A 25476-nucleotide genomic window follows, 5' to 3' on the forward strand; every position below is an offset into this window, starting at 1 on the left:
AACATTCCTTCCTCGAACACCAGAAAAATGTTAAGTGGTTAGAACATGAAATGGGAGCAGCAGGGTTATCTTGAACAGCACACTGGGTTGTTTTTACCAAAAGTGTACCTTGGCTAGAACATCCTAAATGAGTCAGGGCTCTGCACAGCTCACCCTCACTTCATATGTTCCTGGAATAACACAATTCCATTTGTTTTGCTGAGTATTTTCTCCTTCACAGGAAAAGCACCATTAAACAATGTGTTCTTTAAATCAAAGGTGAAACCTGTGTGTTTTCCTCCTCCTYTGACATCGGATGATTTAAAGGAGTCCCAAGAAAAGCAGAAGGGATCTGTCAAACATTGGCAAGAGATGCAATGCCAGCTTGGAGAAACRTGCCAACAGAGACACTTCCAAAAGTGAGGGATTAGAAACTTCTGATAGGAAAGTGAAGCATTCCACCCTTGTAACATAATTTTTCTGTAGAACAACAAACACAACCAAGAAAGCAAATGCCAGCTAAATCTCTCATCTTTGTAACAAAGAACTTATTCAAGTGTGTTGATCCAAAGATTCCAAAATCCCAAATATTCTAGATAACATATCCTTGTTCTTGCTGGCAATGATACAYGTCCTCAACCTTCCTCAGTGTCTGAAGGAAAGTGAATTTTCCASAGAAATGTCTTAAGTGTGAAAGTATCTGTGACTTTGCCTAGCACCTTGCCTAGCAAATGAACACAGTGAAAGCATAAAATGCAAAGACAACAGAACAACTGGATGGCCAACATGAAGCATGTAGGGACAGTCTGAACAAGACACACCTTTTCCCCAGAGCTTGCCATCTTTGTAGTCTGAAGCTATCAAAGCTCCAAAATGCCAARAGAGCTCCATTTTCCTTTTAAGCTCTCCTCCTTGGCACAGGGCACTGCACGTATCAGAAGGCTCAGACACTCAGATGATACAGCATTAAGAAAACCTTATAAATTCGTGTATTTCATGAACGTGCACGTAGAAGCTTTGTCACTACCATGGGCATGTTACAACTTTCTCCCTGGACTGAACTAAAGTTCCGTGAAAGAAAAACTCTTTTAAGGATCTGGAGTGAAACCCAGGGATGAATCCTCCYCCTTCAACCTGTCTTTATAAGAGAYGTGGTGTTGAGACTTCAAGAGAGGTGTCTCCAACTTTTCTACCCCRTCATTTTAAGAGCTTCAGAACAAGGAATCAGTGAAGCAGTTCATAAGTACTTCAATAACTTCATGAAGTGTTCATGAAAGACCCTGAATCCTGTGGCAGAGGAGAAACCAGCGCTGAACAAGCACACCTCMATSTCTTTGCCCCCTGCACTGAYACTGCATGATCAAGCTCAMATGTGCCCTCTGAGAGTCYGACCTAACAGTTCTACCCCAGCTTRAGAAAACASGGAATACATTATATTCCTGGAAACTTTCTAGATGGGCTCTTACACCTCTCAGACAGTCCAGGCTCTCTTTAGTTTTCATGGATCACTGACTCCTTTAAGAGCCGATCACTTCAGAAGGGGAACAAACCATGTTCAGAGAAATCCAGGGATCCTGGTTTATGGCAATGCTCTGCATCTCACTGGACCTCTGGAAAACATCAGGGAAGGGCTGCTGCAGTTACTGCAGTCAGTCACCTGTGCTTTGGATCCTTTGGGGGCAACAATCAACCCTGGGGAAAGAATGCAGGGAAGAGACAAACTATCAGGGCTGCAATCACTCTCCCTCCAGAACAGGAAATGTATATGTAGATGTTAGGACTGCCTGATGAGCACAGCAGCCACAACATTCACCTTCCCTGGCACACGGAATGGGAAAACKGACAACACATTCCCTCTGCCCACATTACTGGAAATAAACCCTCTTGAAAGGGCATGGMTGCTGTAATACACTGACAGCTGAAGGAGGGACACATAAAAAGAGATCCATTGGGATAGGCAGTGAGGGCATGGCCTTTCTTCATGGATTTTCWTTCCTTGAACAACACAGCCTTCTCCTAAAAGCCAACAAACCTGAACTCCTGACCCATCTGTAATACTTGTTGGGCTGAGGTGGCTCAGCCTGGAGAAAAAAGTTTTCCAAGGACACCTTTCTGTGGCCTAAACAGTGGATTACAAGACAGGCTTTTGATCATAGGCTGTACAGACAGGACAAGGGCAAYAATTTGAAACTGGAAAAAGGTAAATTTACATTGGACATAAGAAAGACAATTTTATTTATTTTTCTTCCCTGTGAGGTCAGACATTGGCACAGGGTGAAGCTGTGGCTGCCCCATCCCTGGCACTGTCCAATGCCAGGTTGGATGGGGCTTTGAGCACCCTGGGACAGTGGAAGGTGTCCCTGCCCATGGCAGGGGGGGCTGGATGGGCTTTAAGATCTCTTCCAACACAAAGCATTCTCAGATTCTCTTGGCAATTCCAGGTTTAAAGCAATAACAACTCCCCTAATGTCAGTGCAGTGTTTTCAGTTTCTCAAGCTCTAATCCTGGTAAGAAGAAAGAGGTGTTTTTTCTCTAAAGGAGGCTATTCCTCTTCACAGCACCTGCCAAAAGAACTTCAGTTCACACTTTCCAAAGATCTGGAATATCCCACACCTCTTTCCCTCTTGTTTCCTAACATTTGAGGCACTACAGGACTTCATTTTATCACCCAGAGTGCACCTCTGGGTTAAACAAGACAGTTCTGGAGCAGCTCATACTTTTGGGAAGGGATGATTTAACTTCACAGACAAAGCCTTTATTCCTTGTCTATTTTCCGTGACCCTTAGGCTTTATTGCCTTCAGCAAAGAGATACTTAAGTCAATTTAATAGTTCTCATATCCATCAAGCTTTTATAGTCCTACCCTGCTCCTGCTCCTGCCAGAACAGCAGTGTGTGTGTGTGGCCACAGAATGAGCAAAGATCAAGGAAAAGCTCTGGTTACAAGAGAATTTTTGCAGTTTTTTTCTTCCAAGATCAAATTCCCAACTTATTACATGTCCCAGATGCACACACAGCAATCACAGCCAGGGTGTGAAAATGAAGCAGTGAAACAGCAGCACTGCAGGTGAGCTGCTGTGAGGAGTTACACTTCTTTTCCTTGCAGAATTCTGCCCAAACCCAATAAGGATCAGCAAAACCTACTCTCAACTTTTTGCACATAGATCCTTTTAAATGCTGGGAAATTCTCTACAGTGATCCTATGAATGCCATCAGTCCCTGAAGACCACGCTCCAGCTCACTGCAGCAAATCCTTCCCTGAAAAGGTTTTTTCCTTTAGGACATGGCTGTGTCACACGTACGAGCTACTCCAAGGGAGAAATAGGGATTTAGGAGTGAATTGGAAATCCCATTTTGGGAAAGCAATTCAATAAGGGGTCATGGGAGGCAGCTAAATTAAGGTCTCTTCTGACAAATGTTGTTGTTGAGTTGTTTAATCCAATGCTATAAAAAGCAGTTTGTGTGCCATGGACTAAGGTTTTGGAAACTATATAAAAAAAGTGCAAAAAAAAAAAAAAAAAAGAACTATTTGGCCAGGAAAGGGAACAAAAGAAGGCAGAGTTCAAAGAAAGTTCCCAAAATACGAAAGAAGGTTATTTTTTAGTTTTTAAGTAAGAGAAGCCAGGATGGGAGAGCTGGGGGTGTTCATACTGGAGAAAAGAAGGCTCCAGGGAGACCTAAGAGACCCTTTCAGTGCCTAAAGGAGCTCCAGGAGAGCTGGCCCATCCCTAGAAGTGTCCAGGGCCAGGTTGGATGGGGCTTGGAGCACCCTGGGACAGTGGAAGGTGTCCCTGCCCTGGGGTGGAGCTTTGAGGTCCCTCCCAACCCAAACCATTCCATAATTCCATGATTCCTTCCACCATTCTATGACATGTATGAGAGAGCAGTATCACAATCATCTGGTTGTGTGGGAAATAGACCACGGGGGCTGCTCTCTTTAAGCAACATATTTTTCTTSAAGGTGGCAGAGAACAAATGGGTAGCAGAAAGATTCAACAACAAAATTCAGCAGCTTCAGCATTTCCCAATCGGTATCTTCAAAAACTAATAGCCAGGCAAGAAAAAAAAAAAAAAAGCAGAACAAGTTGCAATTCTTACAGAAGTTATTTTTTTGGTAAGAAAGTATTAAAGAAGTTGTCAAATGAAAAACCAAAGGCAGTAAGACACCCAACTGAAATGACAAAACAAAATGGTAAAACAAACACCTGTTTTGGGAATTCAGCAAAGCTCTTGTGTGCTACAAGAGAACTTAGGATGAGTGCAGAGGAAGGGAGAGATGTGGGATACATGTAACAGACGTAGGAAATTTCAATATGGTTTTCAYCTACACCCACCTTGTACCTTAAGTCTGCCTATCCCCATTTCAATCACTCYAACAAGGTATTTCTTGAACACAGGTATTCTTTGGATAAATTATCGTTTATAGTGTTTATTTGGATAAATTCAGCTCTAAATGCAAATTCTCATACTTCAATTGCAAAGCTTAAGGAGGGCAGAAACCATGCCCTGTCTTTTGTACAGCCATGTGCTTTACAAGATTTTTTAAGGTGTATTTCAGGTGTTTTTCAGCAGTTTGCAGGGSACAAGACTGTGGCTGGGAAGACAATGACATGCTGGGGAAAAAACAATATAATTTTTACTTAGAACAATAATAAACACAAGCATTCAAGGGCAGTGACTGAAGGCACTGGTGGAGGACACATGCATTTTTCTTCCGTATAAGATTACTGTTCTCTCTGGCTGAAGGAARCATCCAAATTGCTTTTGCTTTTTAAAGCAATTGCAATATCTGGGAAGGAGGGTGTTGTTGGTAAAGCCAGGTTTGTCATCCTCAGCCTTCAGCACAATTCAAACAACTGCACATGGTGCTTGATGCAAACATACCTTTAACAGTTTTGACAAAAACTTGCTTCTCTTTGCTGGGGTCCTTTTCTTCTATTAGAATTCCATGGAAAATGCGCCCAAACGTGCCTAGGAAGAAAATATCCAATTAGTATTGTGTGGTTTGGAAACACTGATAACACTGAGAGTATCTTAAGCAAACAGYTCCTTTCACAGCTGAAAGTGAGGAGTAACTGCAGTTAAATGTCTCCAAATCCTATAAAGTCCCCAACAGAGAACCCAATGGCTCTCYAGCACAAGGGGGATTCACAACCAGGCAGTAAATACTGAAGTTTTACATAAATAAAAGCTAAGAGGACAAGCATGAGAGTGAACTAGTGACAGCAGCAGAATCCAGGGTAATTAAATACCAATATGATAATGGGCTATTTGTGGCATTTCAGGCAGCTCCCTGCACTAAGAACTCCAGCTCCTTTTTCTCACCCAGCCAGTCTGGAATTCTCAGCCAAGGCACTTCTCACAAGGACCAAGTYTTCTGCAAACATTCACAAGAAAACAGCAATTTTGGCTAGCCAGCACACATAGTAACAGTCTGAAATAACCAGCATTACATTAATCAAAAGYTTCACATCATCTGGAAGATGCTGGGTTTGTTTGGGGGTTATTCTCCAACATTTTTCAATTCACAAAATGTTAACTGATGCTACTGCAGGAAGAGGAGCTGGGCTGAGAACAATTGTTAACACACACAGAATTAACTGGTWTTCACTGCTCAGCTTGGCAACCCTTTTCTGCACCAAAGTGTGCATCATCTCCACACAGTCTATTCCTGCATTACAGCCCTTTCCCAGCTCTTGCCTGACTAAGTTGAAAGATCTTTGATAGTAGGAAACACAGTTTTATTTGTTTCTAAAGACCTTARAAAGGGGCAGTGCAACATTTCTGTCACCTGCCTTGGGGCTGCCAGGAAACCCTGCACGGTAGGAATCCTCAGACTGCAATCTCACTAAGCAGCAGCAGAACTCACAAGACTCCCAGGCAACTACACAGCATCAATTACTGAACAGMAACTAAACCCCTCCTGTCCTGGTTCTTGAAGACTTCAAGAAAGTGCCTTAAATACGTATTTCTAAAATGTTAAAGYAAGTGAAGCTATGGAAACTACTTGAAGTATATAATGAACCTCAAGCCAAGATCCCTAAAATGTATCTGAGTTCCATCATTTACTYTATCTACCCTTCTTCCCCTCTGAAGCTCTTTTGCCCTTCAGTGGCAGACACTCAACACTGCTATGATCCTGAACTAAAACTGGTCAGGTCTTTAAGGTCCTGTGACACGTGGATGTGGCACCTGGGGACACRAGTGACATTGGCAGTGYTGGGGGAGTGTTTGGACTCGATGACCTGAGAGGGCTTTTCCAACCTTAATGACTCTRTGATTAACTTTTGAAGGTTCTGACTCAAATTAACAGCTGGAGGCTAAGAAACGAGATCCCAGGATGAGCTGAGTCCAAACTGCATTCAACAACTCTTTAAAACTCATCTGGCAGAGCAGGGCAGCTYTGTCACCAAACATCTGAAGCGTTGCTGGGACTCTGAGTCACTTCTAGTCACGGATGACTCCCAGCATGCTGGCTACAGGCAGCCCTGAGGAACACAAAGCACATCCCATACGCCAAGGAAGGCTTTTGCAGGGCCCACACTGAAGTGAGGACACAGCTGCCTCCTCAGAGGCTGAGAAGCACACACTGAACAAGAATGGAACATCCTCTGCTGCTGTTCAGACAAACACATTCTGCATCCAAATCATTATTATCTCCAATCTGCAGCTTTGGGAAGTTTGATTCCTCAAGGAACACAGACTCAAAGTTGCAGCAGTAAAGGTGAATGACAAAGAAAACTAAATATTGAAGCCTATTTTTCAAGTTCAGTGTCAAAAAGAATCAATTCATGTTGTGCATGAACGATTCTGAAGAGAACATTAAACAAAACACTGAACATTCAGGAAATGGATGATCCTGRGGAGTCCCTTCCAACTCAGGATATTGCATGAAAAGAATCAAATAATCTCTGATTTTGTGAAATCAGGGCTGTAAATGTTGCATCTGTTGATTAGATTTCCAAATAAAGTTATCAAATTGACACACCAAGCTTGGACAACTARGTTTTTCTGGGTTTTGGGTTCATTTAGCTTTGTTTTTCATGTTGTTAAGAGCAGCTCTCCTGTAGGAACTCCCAACAGTGAGTTCCCTGCCACTGAGTGCACTGACTGATGACCTCACTGCTCAGCCACCCTTCATTTCAGGGAGCAGGTCATTAGGACAGACAAGCTGAATGATTTACTGAGCACGCTTGGTCGCTCCCCCAACCTAATGAACTCTGGAAAGCTGCTTTCCCCACGCCCCACACCCCAAATGCAAACATAACTCATCACTCCTCCCCTCCACCAAAGCTATGAGGATCAGAAACATCATCCGTGAATGATTTCAGAAAACTCTGTAAATAAAAATATGTATGTATTTATATATCTACACCATGYTGTAGGAATGAAGTGTCTGAGTGCTGTAAATACCTTCTTGGAGCACGTCTTTGAGGGTGATCCTCTCCCTGGAGATGGCTATGTCCTTCACTTTAGCTTTGGCCTCCATGAGAGTGACACTTTTCAGATCATTCTTCTCTATCCGTAATGTGGGATAACCTGAGGAGCCAGCAGAGCCAAACAATCCAACATAAATACCCTTGGAATGAGAACAGGGACAGGGCTTCACCTCAGCACCTCCTACAGCTCCACACATATGGGAGCAGCACGAGCTTAAATATATTATACATTCATTTTAAAAGGATGGGAGTATTAAGAAGCAAAAACCACGAGAATAATCATCTGCAGGGAAAGAATTCTCTGTGGTGTAATGTMAATAACTCCAGTTATTAACTCCAGGTGAAGGAAACTCCTGTACTGAAGGTGATCAACACTGCACTGCCCTCAGGAGGAGAAAATAGAGAGACTGGTGTAAAACTGGAGCAGGGAAGATGCCTTACCCCATTAACGAACTAGCAGTGCCCTCTTCTGGCACTTCCAGACATCTGGATACACCAGYAGAGTCAGGAAGGCTGGAATGTTTTTGTACATGTTTATCAATTATCAGACAGAGAACGACTCTCATAATACTTTCTTCAAAATTGAAATGTTACTGTAAACAAAGTTATCCAACTGTGGAATGATGAGGAATGTCAATCCTGCTTTCTTCACATATCCAACCTCCTCTCCTCTTCATTTTCATCATTCCAGTGCAACTGGGGGTGTCCCAAAGCAGGTAAGAGACACTGTGACTCAAGGGCTGCCCACAGCAAACAGGTGCCACTCGGGCGTGGTGGCCACACTGGGCAGGGTGAGGAGGGATGAAGCACCCTGGCTTGGTCCCTGCCTGTGGCCAGAGGATTCTGGGGGTCAACATTCCAGCTACTGCAACTGAGCTGAAATAACCTGCGTCACTTCGAAAGCCAAACAAAAAACCTGAGATTGGCAGGACATCAGCAGCTCAGTGTGAGCTGGGATAAGACACTGAGGGGCCGGAGTGAGTCCAGGAAAGGGAACGGAGCTGGGGAAGGGTCTGGAGCCCCAGGAACAGCTGAGGGAGCTGGGAAAGGGGCTCAGCCTGGAGCAAAGGGGGATCAGAGGGGACCTTGTGGCTCTGCACAACTCCCTGACAGGAGGGGACACCTGGGGGGGGGTCGGGCTCTGCTCCAGGGAACAGGGACAGGAGGAGAGGGAACGGCCTCAGGTTGTTCCAGGAGAGGTTTAGATTGGATATGAGGGAAAATCCCATTCCCCAAAACATTGTCCAGCCCTGGCACAGATCTCAGCTGGTTGAGTCCCATCCATGGAGGGATTTAAAAGCTGCATGGATGTGGCACTTGGGGACATAGGTCAGTGGTGGCCTTGGCAGTGCTGGGGGAATAGTTGGACTTGATGATCTGGGTGGGCTTTTCCAACCTAAATGATTCTGTGACAGTAAGAGATGGAAAATTAAAAGGGACTCAGGTGACAAGGGGGAAACCAGCCCTAGAATTAACTGCGGGATAAAGTCTCCAAACTCCACAGAAACGAAATTTTTTAACATTTAATTATATCCAATTTTTTTAAAACCTATTTTTGAATTAATGCTTATACCAAACAAATTTTAAAGGCAGCTCTTTGCAAGGGAAAGATGAACTGAGATAACAAATAAAATGCTTTTTAGGGAGATGTACAATTTAGAAGRGAGCCAAATCTCTCTCAAACCTGCAGTTCAACCTCAGGTAAATACCTGCTTCCACATATGGGGAGGAAAAAGGAGAACACAAGAGGGCTGACAGTAATGAATACCATTTTGCTGTGCTCCCTCATGATGGGACAGTCACTACCACCAAGTGCCATCACAGGACAATGGGAGAGACTTTGGGGTCTTATCAGTTGCTTAAAAAAAAAACCATGTGTGTCCCTGTGCTGGCCACCTTCTCTCCAGCTGGAACAATCCCTTCCCTGGAGCAATGCTGGGTGGGATAGCCCTACACCAGACAATAATTTGGGGAGTAAAAATTGCACAGGTAATAAATACGTTCATTAGCTACAGAATGAACTCAGAACATAGTTGACAGGACTTGGTCTGTTCAACTTTGAGGAGACTGAGAAAGGAGCAACTCCAAGCTCTTCTCTCTGGGACCAGGGACAGCACCCAGAGAATGGTTGGAGCTGGGCCAGGGCAGGCTCAGGTTGGAGATCAGGGAAAGGTTCTTCTGTCCCCAGAGGGTGCTGGCACTGCCCAGGCTCCCCAGGGAATGGTCCCAGYCCTGAGGCTGCCAGAGCTCCAGGAGCATTTGGACAGCGCTGCCAGGGATGCACAGGGGAGCGTTGTTGGGGGATCTAGGCAGGACCAGGGGATGATCCTTGGGATCCCTTCCAGCTGGGATTTCTGGGATTCTGTGGTATCGTTACCAGATCAGTACATAAACTGCTGMCACCTTTCCTTTCCACTCACTGAACTCTTCAGCTATTTGATATTTCAAGCAAAGCTGTAAGCAAAGAGACGAAAAGAGTAATACAACCACCAGGATTCCCACACATGGGATCACTTGCTTTGGTAACTGATCCCAGGGCTGACTTGATATATCCTGCTCTCTCTCCTCTGCTTGGACTGCATGCAGCAGGTTCTTCCCAGTGTTAAAGCACAGATGCTTCCCAGCTTCTGGTGAAGTYTGGCTGGCTGACTGCTCGGGTTCAGGGAGAATACCTCGAGGGGCAAACACAGCCTCACACTCATATGACCACTCACATGCCCCCGACCTCGCTCCTGACTATGGCATGGCTGGATAAAACACACATTGTGTGAATTTGAGGGGCAAAGTGACACAGCCAGAGGATTCTTTGTGCTCTTCTCTCATAGTTGACCCCAAGGCAGTGTGCCAGGAGTGTCTGTGCTTAGATTAACACTTACTGGTTACTGGTGTGGCATTGTTGGGCGTGTCAGCCCGCAGGTACTGCGTTGTCTGCGTGGAGGGCTGTGACAGCCCCTGCGAGCTGCTGCTGTCACTGATGCTGTTGGGAAACAGAAATGCACATCAACATCACTGTTGCCACTCCAACACATTCCAAATTAACTTACCAAGGTCAAAAACGGATTTTTAAGGCAAGATGCTGAARGAGCAGAGTTTTTGAAGTCTCTCACACATGAAAATGTATTTCAGGTAATTMAAAAATCTTGGCACTAAGCATGAATGGCTTCCTCCTATCTGCTTTTCAGAATTTGCTGTATTTTCTGGTACTTGCCCCCCACTTTTGAACAATTTAAGTGAATAAAGCATTTCTTGCCAGAGCCACCCTGTCATCCCAAGAACAACTATTATATTCCAGAGAAGATTTGAACACATTTCTCTCATGGCACCGATGTCCTACTCAGATGGGGGCTTTTTTACAGTCCAAACTGCTCTACCCTACTTTGTCACTCCCCCTCCCTAAGGGTACCTGTTGCCCCTTCCAGCACCAGCTACAATGTGCTTTTTGAGATGCTTTCTTTGGGCAGAAGGACCTGAGGTCCACAGAGAATCCATGAGACAGGTAAACCCAGCTTAAACTACATCAGGCTGATTTCTGTCTTATTTTCATAGCCAAAACCCTACAAAAAGGGCTGCTGAAGCTGTAATGGACCAAGAACCTGTCACCCKGTCAGAGAGAAGAGTCAAAAGCTTTTTTTGATGTCCCCCTCCTCAGACACACACAAGCATCCCMCCCTTTTATCCAACTTCAAAGCTTTTCCACTGCTGATTGTATTGAGAGGACAGCAAGGAAACTRGTTTGGGATATAACCTCTGCTTGGCCAAATAATCAACATTTAATGTTCCTTGGGCTCTTGTTGAGCACTGACCAAACAATGGCAGCCATTCCTGTAAGACGTGGCTGGTGATGCCCCCCCAGGTCCATTGCTACCTTTGAACTCAGACTTCCTTTMAAAAACAAAAATCCAGGTTCACTCTTCCCCATTACACCACAATCGTAGATGCATCCACTGAATTTTTATTTTGGAACAGAATCTACTACTGATTCTCACAATACAGACTTACTTATTTATACCTAGCCTCAATCCCTCCCTGGAACCTTTTTTTTTTACAGTTATTCCCACATTCCCTGTCTTCCAGGTCCAGCCCAGCATTTAGCACAAGGCTAAAAGCCACTGGTCTAGCTGTTCCCCTGTAACTTCCTTCAGAGTTTTTGAATGAAATTCTCTGGTACTGGCAGCTTATTACTGCTTATCTGAAGTGTTCCCACTACTCCATCCACGAGCTGCTTCAGTGCTATCCACCCTGCAGCGAGCTCCCCRGGAAGAAGTGTCTTGGCATGGTCACCACATCAAACACCAAGGCACAACTTGCATTTCCTTTTCCTGCTCYGGCTGGAAACTCCTTTTGTAACTTGATCACTCACCAGCCCTGCGGATTCCTTTGGCTGGAGGCAAGTGTGAGAAAGGAATTATTCCTTTAATGCCTGTTGCAAGTTTGAAAAACACCCTTTTGGGTTGGCTTCATTCTGGTTTTYAGGTTTAACTCGCTTCCTGAGCTTCCTCACTTGCACATTCTGTCAGCTATTTGAACGATGCCTTCTTRCTTTAATGACTCCCATTATCCTGCTGTTAAAACCATGCCAGCTTTCCTTGGCACTTTTCCAGAGCCTTTGCTCCGAGGTTTGCAGCATTTGCTGTGGACTTCCAATACAATGTTCCTAAATAACCCATGCGCAGCCTATAAACCCAGCTGCCTGGCTTGAGCTTCCAGTTAACAACCCTCCTCGGTTTTATTTAGTTCTGGGGGTTGAAATTAAGTGCACCAGTGGGTTTTCCAGGCTCTGTTGCTCCTGGGAGGTCGTTAACCCTAATGACATTGTCATATTCCATTCAGGAACCTTTTACAGAAACAGTTTGAGATTATTATTCACAAGCAAATCAAAAGTCGTTGCTTCTCTCAGTGAGTTTGTCCAAAACAAACCCCACAGCTCCTGATTTTCAAGCACATTTTGCTTCTGTTACACCTTTGCTCCGGCACTGCCTGAGCACAGCTTTTACAGAGCAGCATATCCACAGTTCTCCCAGCTCAGGCACCTTTAGGCTCAAAAAATAAGTTGTGACATGGTGCTTGAATAGCTAAACCCCAGGAGCTGCATAAACTTCATAAAATCACACAATGGTCTGKGCTGGAAGGGACCTTGAAGATCMTYTCGTTCCAACRGACAGGGAAAGYCCCCTAACTTTASCAGAATTTATCAGTAGGGTATRTAGTGATTTAGAGCAAATTATTAACACCTGCAAAGCACAAAGGATTAACATTAGACGGATTTTAAGCTCTATCTATACAGAAAGTCAGCCGGTGTTTTTTATTTTTACTTTGTATCACCACAGAAATCCAGTGCCATGGAGTGAATGGAAAGATATCTGATCACACTGCTGGGCTGGACACCTCAACGCCTCACAAATGACACTATCCCACACTRTAAATGTTTTTCCTTTCTGAATTAAAGCAAGCTTTATTTAARCCTATTTAAATTTAACACCCTTTAMCACCTTCAGCTGATTAAAACCYCTCAATTAGACAATGAGGCATAAAGGAACTGAGGAARGCTGACAAATTCATTTGRTTAGAAACAACTGAGAAACCACAASTGCTCAATGTAGTGGCACTGCCAAAGCCACGCGGGCTGGGGACACCAGGGGAGGGGATGGCAGGGAGAAAACTGAAAGGAACAGATGAATGGACAAAGAGGAGGAGGATGAAAAGATGAAGCTACTCCATGAGGTTGCAGGCAGCACAGAAGCAGTTCAAGACATCCTTCAGTGCAATATAGCCTTTCACAGGGGTGACCACCCACAGGCCGACTGTTCTCCAAAGGATCCGGTTTCACACTGCCGGCTCCTGAACAGCAGCATCTGATGCAGGCTGTTCACACAGCCYCAGTCCACCTGCCTTTCCAGCCTCCCTTCTCCTCAGTGTTTAATCCCCACTCCAATGCCTGTGGACTCATGTTACAAGCCCCTTTTCCGTGCATGTGTCACGGTTTTTCCAGATTGGAAATATATTTGGGAGAATCCGCCAGTGCCAGTTTTATAACCAAGCAGTTGTARTGCTCAGACTGTACCCTAAGGCCAAAGGGAATACTAGAAAATTGATCAAAGCAGGGAAAAATGAAATTCAGTCTCCTGTAGATGTCAGTAAAACCCAAATGTTTTCACACAATCATGGATCATGCAATGGTTTAGGTGGGAAGGGACCTTAAAAGCCCATGCAGTCCCACCCCGAGTCATGGGCAGGGACACCTTCCACGACCCCAGGATGCTCCAAACCCTGTCCAGCCTGGCTTTGGACACTGCCAGGGATCCAGGGGCAGCCACAGCTTCTCTGGGCACCCTGTGCCAGGGCCTCATCATCCTCACGGGGAAGAATTTCTCCCCAATATTCCATCTATCCCTGCCCTCTGTCAGCAGGAAGCCACTGCTGTGTCCTGTCCCTCCACCCCTTGTCCAAAGTTCCTCTCCAGCTCTCTTGGAGTTCCTTTAGGCACTGTCAGGGGCTCGAAGGTCTCTCCAGAGCCTTCTCTTTTCCAGTATCAACACCCCCAGCTCTCTCAGCCTGCCTTTCCAGTGTGCCCAAGTCAATTTTTCCTTCAATCCTGACAAATCCCTGCAGATCTGATTCTGTCTGAATTTTCCCATTCCACACAAATATTCTGGCAAAACCTGAACAACCCTTTCACCTCATAAACAGCAGAGCATGTGGAACTGCTGCCTTTCTGCAGCACAGCTCTTACCACACCCCCACACAAGCACTCACTGCTCCAGCTTGCCATAGAGAACAGAAATTACAAACTACCACAGAGTGCTCATTTTGAGGCCAAACTCCCACGAATCTGAGTAAGTATGTCCCAAAAGCACACTGGGAATGCTTGAACACGTACCTGTCATCCAACTCTATCCTTTTCATGCTGTGGAGGTGCAAGACAGCCAGGATTATTGCCACCAGGAATATCACAGCACAGCACACGCCCACACTGATATAGAACACCCGGGTCGAAGTGGTGGGAGCTGCRTTTACAGGATCGACTGGAACAGAGGTGGAAAGTCACTGAACCCTCCTCAAAAAGGAGAGAAACCAACAAAAAAACCCAAACAAAACCGCCAAGAAATGACATTTTGTTAGTCTGTTATAGCAACACAGGCAGAGGGGTTGGAGGCAAGGAGAGGCAACTCAAATGTTCAATCAGGAGAATAACTGCCCTGGAAGAGACAGTGGGAGGTAAAGAGAGCACTGAGCAATGTACTCCACTGCTTTCCAACAGCATTTTGGCAAAAACACTCCCATTTTGGGTATTATGGAGCCACAGTCAGCCAATGACATTTCCAGCTAGAAGGGGAGGAAATGAAACTACTTCACTCTATTCCTTCAATACTGATAAATATATACAGCAAACCAGACATGTCCTAAGGTCAAAAAATAGATCAGAGCCATGTCTGGAAACCAAAGCCCGTAGGATGTGATACAAAAGTTGTTACAAGACTTGGAATAGGGTCTTTTCCTCATCACCAGTKAAATGATTAATTACCAAAAAAACACAGCAATACTCAATATAGCACAGACTACCTGGAGAGTGTTTTCACAGGGAAAGCTGTGAAATCAAAGTACATCCCAAGTTTTCCAGTTTTTACAGCCCAAGTTGTACATTCAGGTTTACTTACAGATAGCCTTGCTGCTGTTTTTATCAGCTGTTGGAGATTTGACTTCTGGTTCAAGCTCTAAAGAGGTGAAARAAAGCCATTAAGTTTGGAGTACATTTATTATCGCAGCCCTTCACATTGCTTCAGGTATGGAAAAACAGATCTGGTGGTCAAAAGAGGAGAGCTAACTGAAGGCCTATACTTATCCCTACATTTACATTGAAATACCTAACCATGGTAGAATTAAAATCACACTGAAAAACACAGGTGAGGTAYTTATTTCACCACTGACACACACATCCAGTGAAGCAAAGCTTGAACCCACTGAATCCACCTAAAACCCTGCAGCTTGTCCAAAGTCCAAAGCAGCAGCAAGAGGAGGTGCAGAGAATGTCAGTGTTTGCTAAGGCACTAAACAAAGACCTCAGAGAATCAGCTTCTACAGGAGAGAAAATCATTCCTAGGATGTTCAGTCAAGACTATTCTGATGTTTAGGAGGAAATCCTGGAATGCCCAGAGCAAACCACTCGCAAGTTCCTGCATATTCCTAACTTATGCATTCAATTCAATCAGAAATCCCTGCATGGTCTACACCAATCAACACACACCAAACAAAGCCACTGCTGTTTTGATGAACCTGCAGAAATGTGATCTTTGTAAGATGCATTTCTGATGGCTCAGGAAGTGGTTCTGTGTCACCCCCAGAGAACTGTGTGGTGCCTATGGAAAGCTCCCTAGGACAAACACAGCTCAGTAAGCTGTGAACAAATCAGCAGGACTGACTTCTTCCACTTGGAATATTTGAAAAATACCCAGGAAAACATGAAATAAAGGTAAAAACATCACCATTATCAGCCAGACCTCCATTTTTAATAGAAGGAAATATGCACTTTGAATTAAGAATTGTCTTCCTGAAGCCTCAATGAAGGGAACACGAGTATCCCAACATTATGTGCTACAAGGCCACATTGGCATTGTACCCACACCTTCCCCAAGTTCATCCTTAGACATTTCTGATCAAGAGAAGGGACAAATCACCCTCTGGAACCCAGCTCCAAGGGAGCTGAACAGAGGCAGGAGAAGCAAGCAAAGAGAGAAGTGGCCATCCCCAAACACTGCCTAGGAATGGGACACCACAGCCATTTTTAAGGAAGGCACAGCTTCTGGGATTCTCCAAAATAATTTTCTTTTGATGCCTATGAAAACATTAGGACAATTCCAGGAAGCAGCAACAGTAAACAGGAACAATCCAAGAATAAATTATGCTTCAAGATTTCCAGGTGGGAATACAAGAGTCAATCTAGAATTTCCAAAGTCTGGATCATTTTGTGCTTCACATCCAACAGACTAACACCTCCTACACTCACTAAACAGCCAATTTATCACAATTTATAAAATAAGTAGATTTTCTTGGTAGTTCTTAGAACAGTTTGTATTCTCAGAATGTAGCAGTTTCTTTTCAAACACAGAGTAAATGCTTTTTGTCATGTGTCTATAAAAAGGTCTGGCAGTGCAGCAGAACTCTTGGGAAAGTTGTTCATTCACCAGCTTCTGCTTTAACCAAAAGTTCCCCCTCTGCCCTCTGAAAGGCAGAATTTTACCTGGTTTCTTCTGATCCTCCCCAAAATTCACTCTGTTACTCTTATGATCATATCATCATATCATCATCCAACTCCCTTTTCCTACCACGCATTAATAGTAAAAACTTTTAAACATCTGAAACTTAATCTCTTACTTTTGTAGCACATTTTCCTTCGTTTRAAATTTAAAACTGTGATGTTTTTTGAGGAATTTATCGTTAAGTTGAGCTGCATCAATATTGTGACGTCGGAATCGAGTCTGCCAGTGCAGGAGAGTTCAACACGGAACACTGTAAAACACACAACACACAGGGATTCAGGTGAGGGTGAGCCCTTCTCAGACACTGGGATGAGARAATATTTAAATAATTTTTYAAWTTTTTTTWAAAAYGCTGTTTATAYAGTACATGGCTAAAAAACTCAACACTAAGAAATGCTATTTGAGTCTTCACGCCTCATCACTTCAGCTATTAGAGCACCAAAGGACACATTTTAAAATAATTTATGACAATTTTATTAAGCATTCACAGACTACTAAAACTGCATTTGTGGCTAAGTGACCATTATTCATCCATGAGCTGGATGGGGGTGGAAAAGTTTACCTGAGAGGGTGCGAGGAACTTCTCCTTGTAGAGAAATGTTGGCCTGGGGCAGAGCCATAGCCATGGGATCATGGACCTGAAATCCCAGTTTATACTCAACCTATAACAACAGTTGGGAGAGAGAAAACGCATCAGAAATCTGTCCAGGACTAAAAAGAAATGCAGCATCTCTTTTCATAATTCTTCTTGAAAATAAAATACATTATTTTCAAAAAGTGCTGGCAATTTTAGGCATCCACATCCAAGTTTCTYAGGTGATGTTTAAGTATCAAGACTTTTTTGACAGTTTAAATTAAGAAAGCCAGAACAGAAGCCACTTTTGAAATAATTCCCTAAAATTTGGGGCAGAACTCAGAGTGCCATATTAAAAAAACCTCCCCCGGAAAACTTTGCTTGATACTTTTAAATGTACTTGTTTAAAAGTCATTCTGTTAAAGCCATAGGAATTCCAAAAATCCCCCCTCCCACAGTCAGTTTTACAAACAAAATTGCTTAGAAATAGTTCATTTAACTATAGTCAAGATTTTGTTTCCACTTAAGCAGCTGACTCTGCAAACATTCATTCAAAAAAAAAGGGCAGGACCTACTCTAAGTCATAAGATCCTCTTGGAAATTCATCCTACCCCTCCACTCTCAGCTGAATGGATTTGTTTGACTTTGTCCCAATGGTTGTTTAACCCTTTCTAAAACATAATATGGTTCATTTCTGTTATCAATTTATTTCTCAGTCACAATGCCAAGGGAAGAGACACAATCCAGTTCCTGAGCTCCTGCAGCTGCACTACACCAAGTCAGAACAMAGGGGTGGGATCACAGGAATGGGAAGCAGGGCTACACAAACTCCAAAATTCCTACTCAGAATTCACAGGCAGACCAAGGAAACACAGAGCAGGGCCAGAGATGCAGAGAGCCCATGGCTGAAGCTGTGACAAGGGAACTCCCACACAAGGGAGAAGTGACTGAACTGTCACTGTGGAGATGAAATATGATATTGGGCTGGCTGGCACTCAACCCCATTCCACTGAGGGTCAAAATTCACTTCTCTTAGCATCTCAGTGGAAGAACAACAGCAGGAGGAATCTTCAGGAACTGCGCTGCTGTASTTGTTTATTGCTACTGCTCCTACTGCAGCCTTTCCTACTTCAGGGCAGAAGAACAATCATCACTCAAGTTTAAAAAAACAGAATGAACATCTGGCAGAGACTAAACAGATCATTTCATACAGGAAAACAAATTGTTAAGTAACTGGAAATGCTTCAGAATGCAAGAGCAATACGCAATCTCTCTGACAGCTGTTGCTGCATGCTCCAGCCACGGTGATTAAGTGACATAAAAACCCTTTCCATTTAATCAGGGCTTAGTAATAATACACTGGATGCTGCTTTTATAGCGTCTCCTTGTCTCCAAGCATATGTTTCTAGAAATTTCCTCAACAATTGTTCTAAATATGATCTTCAGAGGCTTCAGTTCATGGCTGCCCTTCTGTGTATCCAATGCACCAAGGGAAGAGATTCTACAGCCAGTGGCTTGTATGTATACGTGGACCTTACTAGGAGCAAGAAGCATAAAATGCTTTGAATACTTACACTTTCTAAAATAAGAARCAGCTTGGACGTACACCATCTTAACTTACTGCCTGCAATTATATAAGTAAGTATTTTGCACMTTGCATATGCTGATTTTTGCACAGAAAAAAGCCATTAAATGATAGCAATGGGTATTCACCAAGCAGAAAGGCTCATGTCTCAAGGACCAGGAGYAGAAGCCATGCCTGCTCACCTTGGATTTGGCATGCCAGGTGAAGTGGAGATTGTTGGTCTCGCTGGGTATTAAGAGATTGAAGGACAAGGCATAGTGATTAACCACATCATTCCTCACGTAGGACAGCTCTGCATCCAGACCTGTAAGGAGAAGGAGAAGAGTAAGACAGGGAAGAACAGGACCAAACACATTGGAACAAACAACTTTCAGGATCACCAGCTCCACTTGTATCTACATGTTTAAGCAAACACTTCCTCAAGTCCATAAATTCCAAGGCAGGTTTGGAGACCAAGGCTCCCAGATGTCAGCTCTCACAGAGTGCTCCAAAGCTTTACAGAGCAATCACTTCAGAGAGGTGCCACAGCCTAGAGAATAGCTAAAAGCTGGAAAGTAATGGAAAGAAACACAACYTTTCATACAAACATCCAGAAGAGTCATTACAGGCTGTCCTGAACATCCCCTGTTCTGCTTCTGGGAATAACAGCTCCTATTTTGTTCTTGCTGACAACTGTGCTTACTCAAACCGAACTGCTCTGGCTTATCACCCRGGTAATCACAGGTAATTCCTTCTGGAATAGCTCATTTCTTGAGCCTGAGAAACCTAAGCAGTATGGAATTAGCTCCAAGGTAATCAGATCACAGAATCCCAGAATGGTTTGGGTGCAAAGGGACCAAAAAGCCCATCTCATCCTACCCCTCTACCATGGGCAGGGATACCTTCCCAGCTTGCTTCTAGCCCTGTCCAACCTGGCCTTGGACACTTCAGAGATGGGCAGCCACAGCTTCTCTGGGCACCCTGTGCCAGGGCCTCCCCAMSCTCACAGGGAAAAATTTTATCCTAATCTAAATCTCTCTTGTATGGGTTAAAACCATCCCCCCTCATTCTATCACTAYCTGCTCCTGTAAGAAGTCGCTCTCCCTTGCACAGAGTGAGAAGTGACACCCAGCAATACTGACATTTTGTGTCTGCCCTTTGATACACCTAGAGACCTGAAAGCCCCACAAAACTATTCGTAACAGGGCACTAAGGTGCATTTCCCTAAATAAGACACAGACTCTGATATTATGAACACTGCAGCTGGCGATATTTTTGCGGCACACGATGCAAGGTCACGGTGAACACAGGGTAGGACCCTGCAGCTTGCTCTGGGTGTCAATAGCAATTAGTGGTAGAAGCACTGCTTCCCTGCAGGAGTAAAATTAATCCCAGCTCCATATCCTCAGGACAAAACCACACTGGATTTGCAGTCAGTACCATTTGGCCTTTTCTCACACCTCTTCATCCAGTGCTCCCAGCTAAACACTCCCCAGGCTCTTGGACATGCAGGAGAACAATGGTGCAAAGCAGACACTGAATATTCCACATTGATRGAATGGAGTTCAAATCATCTCAGTGCATTTTGAGATGCCTCGTCATGGACTTCCCAAAGGGGCTTATAAGAAACAGGAAGGTATTTTACAAACTGAGACAGCGATAGGACAAGGGGGAATGGTTTTAAACTATTAAGTTTAAAAGAGAAGATATTTAGATGGGATATTAAGAAGAAACTCTTTCCTGGGAGGATGCTGAGGCCCTGGCACAGCACAGGCTGCCCAGAGAAGCTGTGGCTGCCCCATCCCTGGAAGTGTCCAAGGCCAGGTTGGAAGGGGCTTGGGAGCACCCTGGGATAGGGGAAGATGTCCCTGCCTGTGGTACAGCATGGAACTGGATAAGTTTTTTCCAACCTAAACTATTCTGGGATTCCATGGTTGGTTTTTTTACAAATAGAAAGTCAAGAATATTGGAGAGGCTGTGACTTCAAGACAACAGGATTTAAGGCATCCTGAAGTTATTTCAAGAATCAAAGGAATCATGAAAGGCTAGGTTTTCTTAAGAAATTAAGTAAAAACAGATACAAGCTAACCATTGAACAGGGTAGATAAGCTGCATTTGAAGAAAGGAAGCATCAGCTCAAGAGAAATAATTCCTCCTATTTGTTGTAAAAAGTGGGCACAGATCGGTACAAAGTGACATTTTCTCTTATTTCCAATCTTGATATCCACCTTGTTTCCACAAGATGCAGAAATGCAGCCAAGATGTTCTTCTTCACTCTTGTTGCTGTTAACCACTTGTATTTCCTGCTGGCTTATCAGTGTCCCAAAACTGAACCAAAACCCCACAGTTTAATCACAGGTACTGGGGAGGGTGAGGGGGAGAACCCCAAAAACTAGATGTATGAAAGGTATCAAGATAATGGATAGTGCCCTTACACAAGATGTTGAGCATAAAAAAATGGAGATAATGCTTCAAGTGCTAAAGGTAAACAGCCTGACAAGTATCTAAAAGAGAAGTTCAATATTCCTTGTACATTTAGTTCATATTTCCACTTAATAATAAATGGGAAATGCAAAAATGTATCCACCAGTAATACAGGGAGGAGGGGGAAGCCCACACACCCCCAGAAATGAAACAAAATTTTGAAAACACATAAAAGCAACAGCAAACTTCAAAAATTCCTGTGCAAATCATTTTTACATGTCTGCATGTTGATACATGAAATCCAAGTCAGAGTCAAACACAGAAAGGAGTGTGGAGAAGAGCTCACAACYACCAGACACTTGGCATTAGATCCAACCAAGATGGGAAGGTTTGAATGCATAACCTTCATTCAAATGAACCCCATCAAGMACAAATTATTTAAAAAATTAGGAGGACAAAAGGATTAGTAAGGTGAAACAATGAAACTGGAACAAGGAGGCTGCCTGTGGAATKAAGAAAATCTCTCCCTGATAAATGGTCCCAGCAACCAGAGGTTCACAGAAACATTTCAGAATTTCAGGACGACAATCCTTGATTTAATGAAAACTTTGCAGAGAAATTGGTCTTTGTAATCAAAGGGCTACATGGCAATAAAATGCCTATTGCAAAAACACAGCTTCATAAAAGTAATATAAAAAGCAATCCAAACTGAAGCTGTCAGAAGTACCTTGATRTGCAACATCATCTAAAGCTGTACAAAACCAAATTACCCTACAAAAGAGCAGTCAAACCTCTAAGTTTTAATGGTGGTACAATACTGAGTGATTTCATTCTACAGGGCACTAATATTTTTCTGCCTGTACTGCCAGAAAAAGCTCCACATTAACAGAAGACTTGAAATTATGTGAATTTCAACAGCAAAATGTAAGAGCAGCACAAGAATCAATGTTGTGTTGTATTGCTTCAAAATACTATGTTTAAAGACTGACACAGAAGAGTAGTTTCAGAGGTTTTGCACTACAGCTCTGAATTCCTAAAAAAAGCAGATGATTGTCTGGCTTGGAGTCCTGTTCCCATCAGGGAGCTAAAGAAACTGCCTAGGGAAGGATTAAAACCCGAGGACACAGTAACACTTTACCAGCAGATTCTCTGCTTCCAGTGTGTGGATCACAGACTTCCTAAAGTCCCTACAAGAAGGCTGGAGAGGGACTTTTGACAAGGATATGCAATGACAGGACCAGGAGGAATGGCTTCCCACTGTCAGAGGGTAGGGTTAGATGGGATATTGGGAAGGAATTGTTCCCTGGGAGGGAGGCGAGGCCCTGGCACAGGGTGCCCAGAGAAGCTGTGGCTGCCCCATCCCTGAAGTGTCCAAGGCCAGGCTGGACATTGGGGCTTGGAGCAACCTGGGACAGTGGGAGATGTCTCTGCCATGGCAGGAGTGGCACTGGATGGGCTTTAAGGTCCCTTCCCACCCAAACCTTGCCATGATTCTGTGATTAAACTCACAGGCCGTATCTTCCAATTGCTTCTCAAATTTTTCTTCTCCTAGCAATCTGAGTAAATGCTTTCTCCAAGCCTGGAAACCAACAGATATACACTTGGAAAATGTCAGTGTTTCAACACTGCACATAATTTTCCCTTTTAAGCTTATCAACAATTAAAACATTTCCTCTCTAGCAGATCTTTTCCCATCAGTGAACTACAGACAAAATTCCATTTCCCATGCACAGCTAAAAAGCAGGGTTATCCCCAGACAAGCAAGCTCCCACCTCCCTTCCTCCCCATCCACCACAGGACAGATCTGCTTCCAGACCATCCTCTCTTTCCTAATTTTTCATCCCCTCATGGCCTCCCCAACTCAATCCTGATTTCCCCAAGCACTCTGTCTGTATAATTTATCTCAATCAGGCCAACAAAACACACCAACACTTGCAGYTGAACCTGCCAATGAGAAAAAGCCCCAGCCTGTACTGTGGGCAGCCAGCCAGGCAGGCAGGTGTGTTCTGCAGCCACAGRGGAGCCCAATGCTGATCCCAGCAGYGCCAGGAGCTGCACCACASCCCAGCCCCAAGGAAAAGCACYGGGAAGGTACAGACAGGTCAGGAATCACATAGGACACTGCAGAGAAYAGCAGTGAGAGAGCCATGGTTCACTGGTCGGATCTGAGTCCCATTGTGACAAATGAAGTTTTATTCAGAATTGTTTTAATTCTGTATTTTCCCTTTTTTCTTCACACTCGCACACTGCCACCTGCCTGGCAGCATTCCTTACTTCAGCTTTCAGCAAGTCAAGTGCAAGAAGTCAAACTGGCACTATGAAGGGAGAGAAAACAAGTGGGGAAACTCCTCAGTGAGTTTAACCCCCTGGATTAGTGAGGATGCCCACGAGCATCCCACATGGAGAGTGAGACTGCAGCAGTGCTTAGATGGAGCTTATACTACAACAGTCCTGTGACTTCTTTCAGATACTGTAAGGTTTTTCCAAAGCATGCTTTGGACATAGGTAGCTTAGAAAAAATGACATMAAATGAAACAATGTCAATGTGCAGCCTAAAGCAGCAATTTCAACTTTTCACTTTCTGTAGTTTAAATCTCTTTCAAACTCAGCAGCAGCGTAAGATACCCCAGCTGAGGCAGCAGGTTGCAGACGAAAAGAGAAACTAGTTTTTTCTCAGTTGTTTCAGATTTCAAGAATGCTCAATGAACTACTATACCTAAACCTCCTGACTGGTAGTAAGGGGAGGGAAAATGTCATTCTGCAAGATGCCGRGTTCCTCTGAAGGTGCTGACATTTTTCTTTGCTCTAAGTAGGGCAAATCCAAGGTGGATTTAATGCTTTGTGTCCTATATGGAATAATGAAAGGAGCAAACAGGTGGCTCTAGGAGGAAAACACTGAAGCAATACAAACAGCTACAGGAAATGGGCAGCTCCTCAATCATTTTGTAGGCAAACTGGCAAAGCATACAGAAGGGGGTGGTGAACCTCACAAAGAAATATCACAAAAYGCAGAGGAGGAAAAGCAGCTTTTCCAAAAGGCTTCTGTTGGTTTAAGCAGAATATTGGTGATCGATGCTGACCAGTTTGAAAAGCTGGGCTGCAGCTTTGCTTTGGCAAAGTTCCCCTAAACAAGTCCATATGCAGACAATACACAGCACAGAAGGATCTGGTTTCTCCTTACTTGGACTTAACTAACCTATACCAACACACATGAAATCAGTTCAGAGCAATGCTCTGTCTGAATTTCGAGGCAAAACCACCACCCTTTTACTCAGGCAACCTCTAAATCTCATTATTAACTTCCCCATCTTTGCACCTTGGGCACAGGCTTCAAAGAATAAATTAAAGTTGAAGGCAAACAAAAAGGTAAATTTAAACAGCAGCACAGAGAAAGTCCGTCATTCTTTGCACTGTTTAACATAACAAAACATCTGAAGAAGCTCAGAAAGGAAGGGGAGAGGCCACCTTTCATTCCCAGATGCCAAAGATGCTGGGCAGCCCTTGTGTTCATGACAAAATTGAATCATGTCAGTCTAGCAGCCTAACAAAACACTTCTTTYCAAATGTCTTTGTGCAAATGCAGTCTAGCTTCAATTCTTTTTTTTTTTTTTTAAGCACAATATACAAAAGAAACTTGCCTCTGCCACCATGGGAAAATAGGATTTTATTTTTATGAAGCAAATCTATCTTGTGATGTGCATCAGTATTAACATGTTCTTCTTAAAGATGACAGCAGTGCTCAGGAGTCTGTTACCTGGGGTTACACTTCATTACTAAATCACTTCTAATCTCCATAACATATTTCTGGCAGATTTTGTCTTAAATGGGGAGATCAAAAATGAATGTGCAATGCAAAAGTTTGCTATTAGACATGGGTTGATTATTGCAAAAAGCAGCATTTCATTAAGAACAGACTGGTAACAATAGCTAACATAATTATCAGTCCACAGCAGAGAAATGACTGAAATTAGAGTTTGTTTTCTTAATGCTCTAGTCTGTAATTTAAAAATTTCTTCATCAGCAGCTGAGAAATCTCTGCAGTGTGACATCAAACCACCACAGCCCTGCCAGAGCAAAGCCACTCCTGATCCTGACTCACAGCTACTGAAACCAATTAATATGGAAGATTTACTCAGTTCAGTGAGTTATGATCTTTATATGAATATTTTATTTGTTCTATTATGCACTCCAAAGAATGACGCCTCTGCTCCTGAGCAGCTCATCTGGGTCAGTCCTCTGGCCAG

General features: G+C 43.7%; 1 protein-coding gene across 2 annotated transcripts in view; it reads right to left on the reverse strand.

Moving 5' to 3' along the window:
• Positions 1–25476, reverse strand: part of RYK (receptor like tyrosine kinase) — a 53642-nt gene that overhangs the window by 16955 nt on the left and 11211 nt on the right. Inside the window, exons 2-9 of one of the 2 annotated variants that reach the window (XM_057380981.1) lie at positions 19012–19133; positions 17233–17332; positions 16786–16920; positions 15072–15128; positions 14294–14438; positions 10293–10393; positions 7391–7516; positions 4862–4948 (exon numbers count right to left, since the gene is read on the reverse strand). In XM_057380981.1, coding sequence (XP_057236964.1) covers positions 4862–4948; positions 7391–7516; positions 10293–10393; positions 14294–14438; positions 15072–15128; positions 16786–16920; positions 17233–17296 — 715 coding nt within the window. In that variant the 5' untranslated portion in view covers positions 17297–17332; positions 19012–19133. Of the gene's footprint in view, positions 1–4861; positions 4949–7390; positions 7525–10291; positions 10394–14293; positions 14439–15071; positions 15129–16785; positions 16921–17232; positions 17333–19011; positions 19134–25476 lie in introns of both variants that reach the window. The other variant, XM_057380980.1, reaches the window with a different exon arrangement.

Source organism: Malurus melanocephalus, unplaced genomic scaffold (genome assembly GCF_030028575.1).
Source record: "Malurus melanocephalus ecotype Western Australia unplaced genomic scaffold, MMel_1.1 scaffold_485, whole genome shotgun sequence".
Taxonomy (NCBI): Eukaryota; Metazoa; Chordata; class Aves; order Passeriformes; family Maluridae; genus Malurus; species Malurus melanocephalus.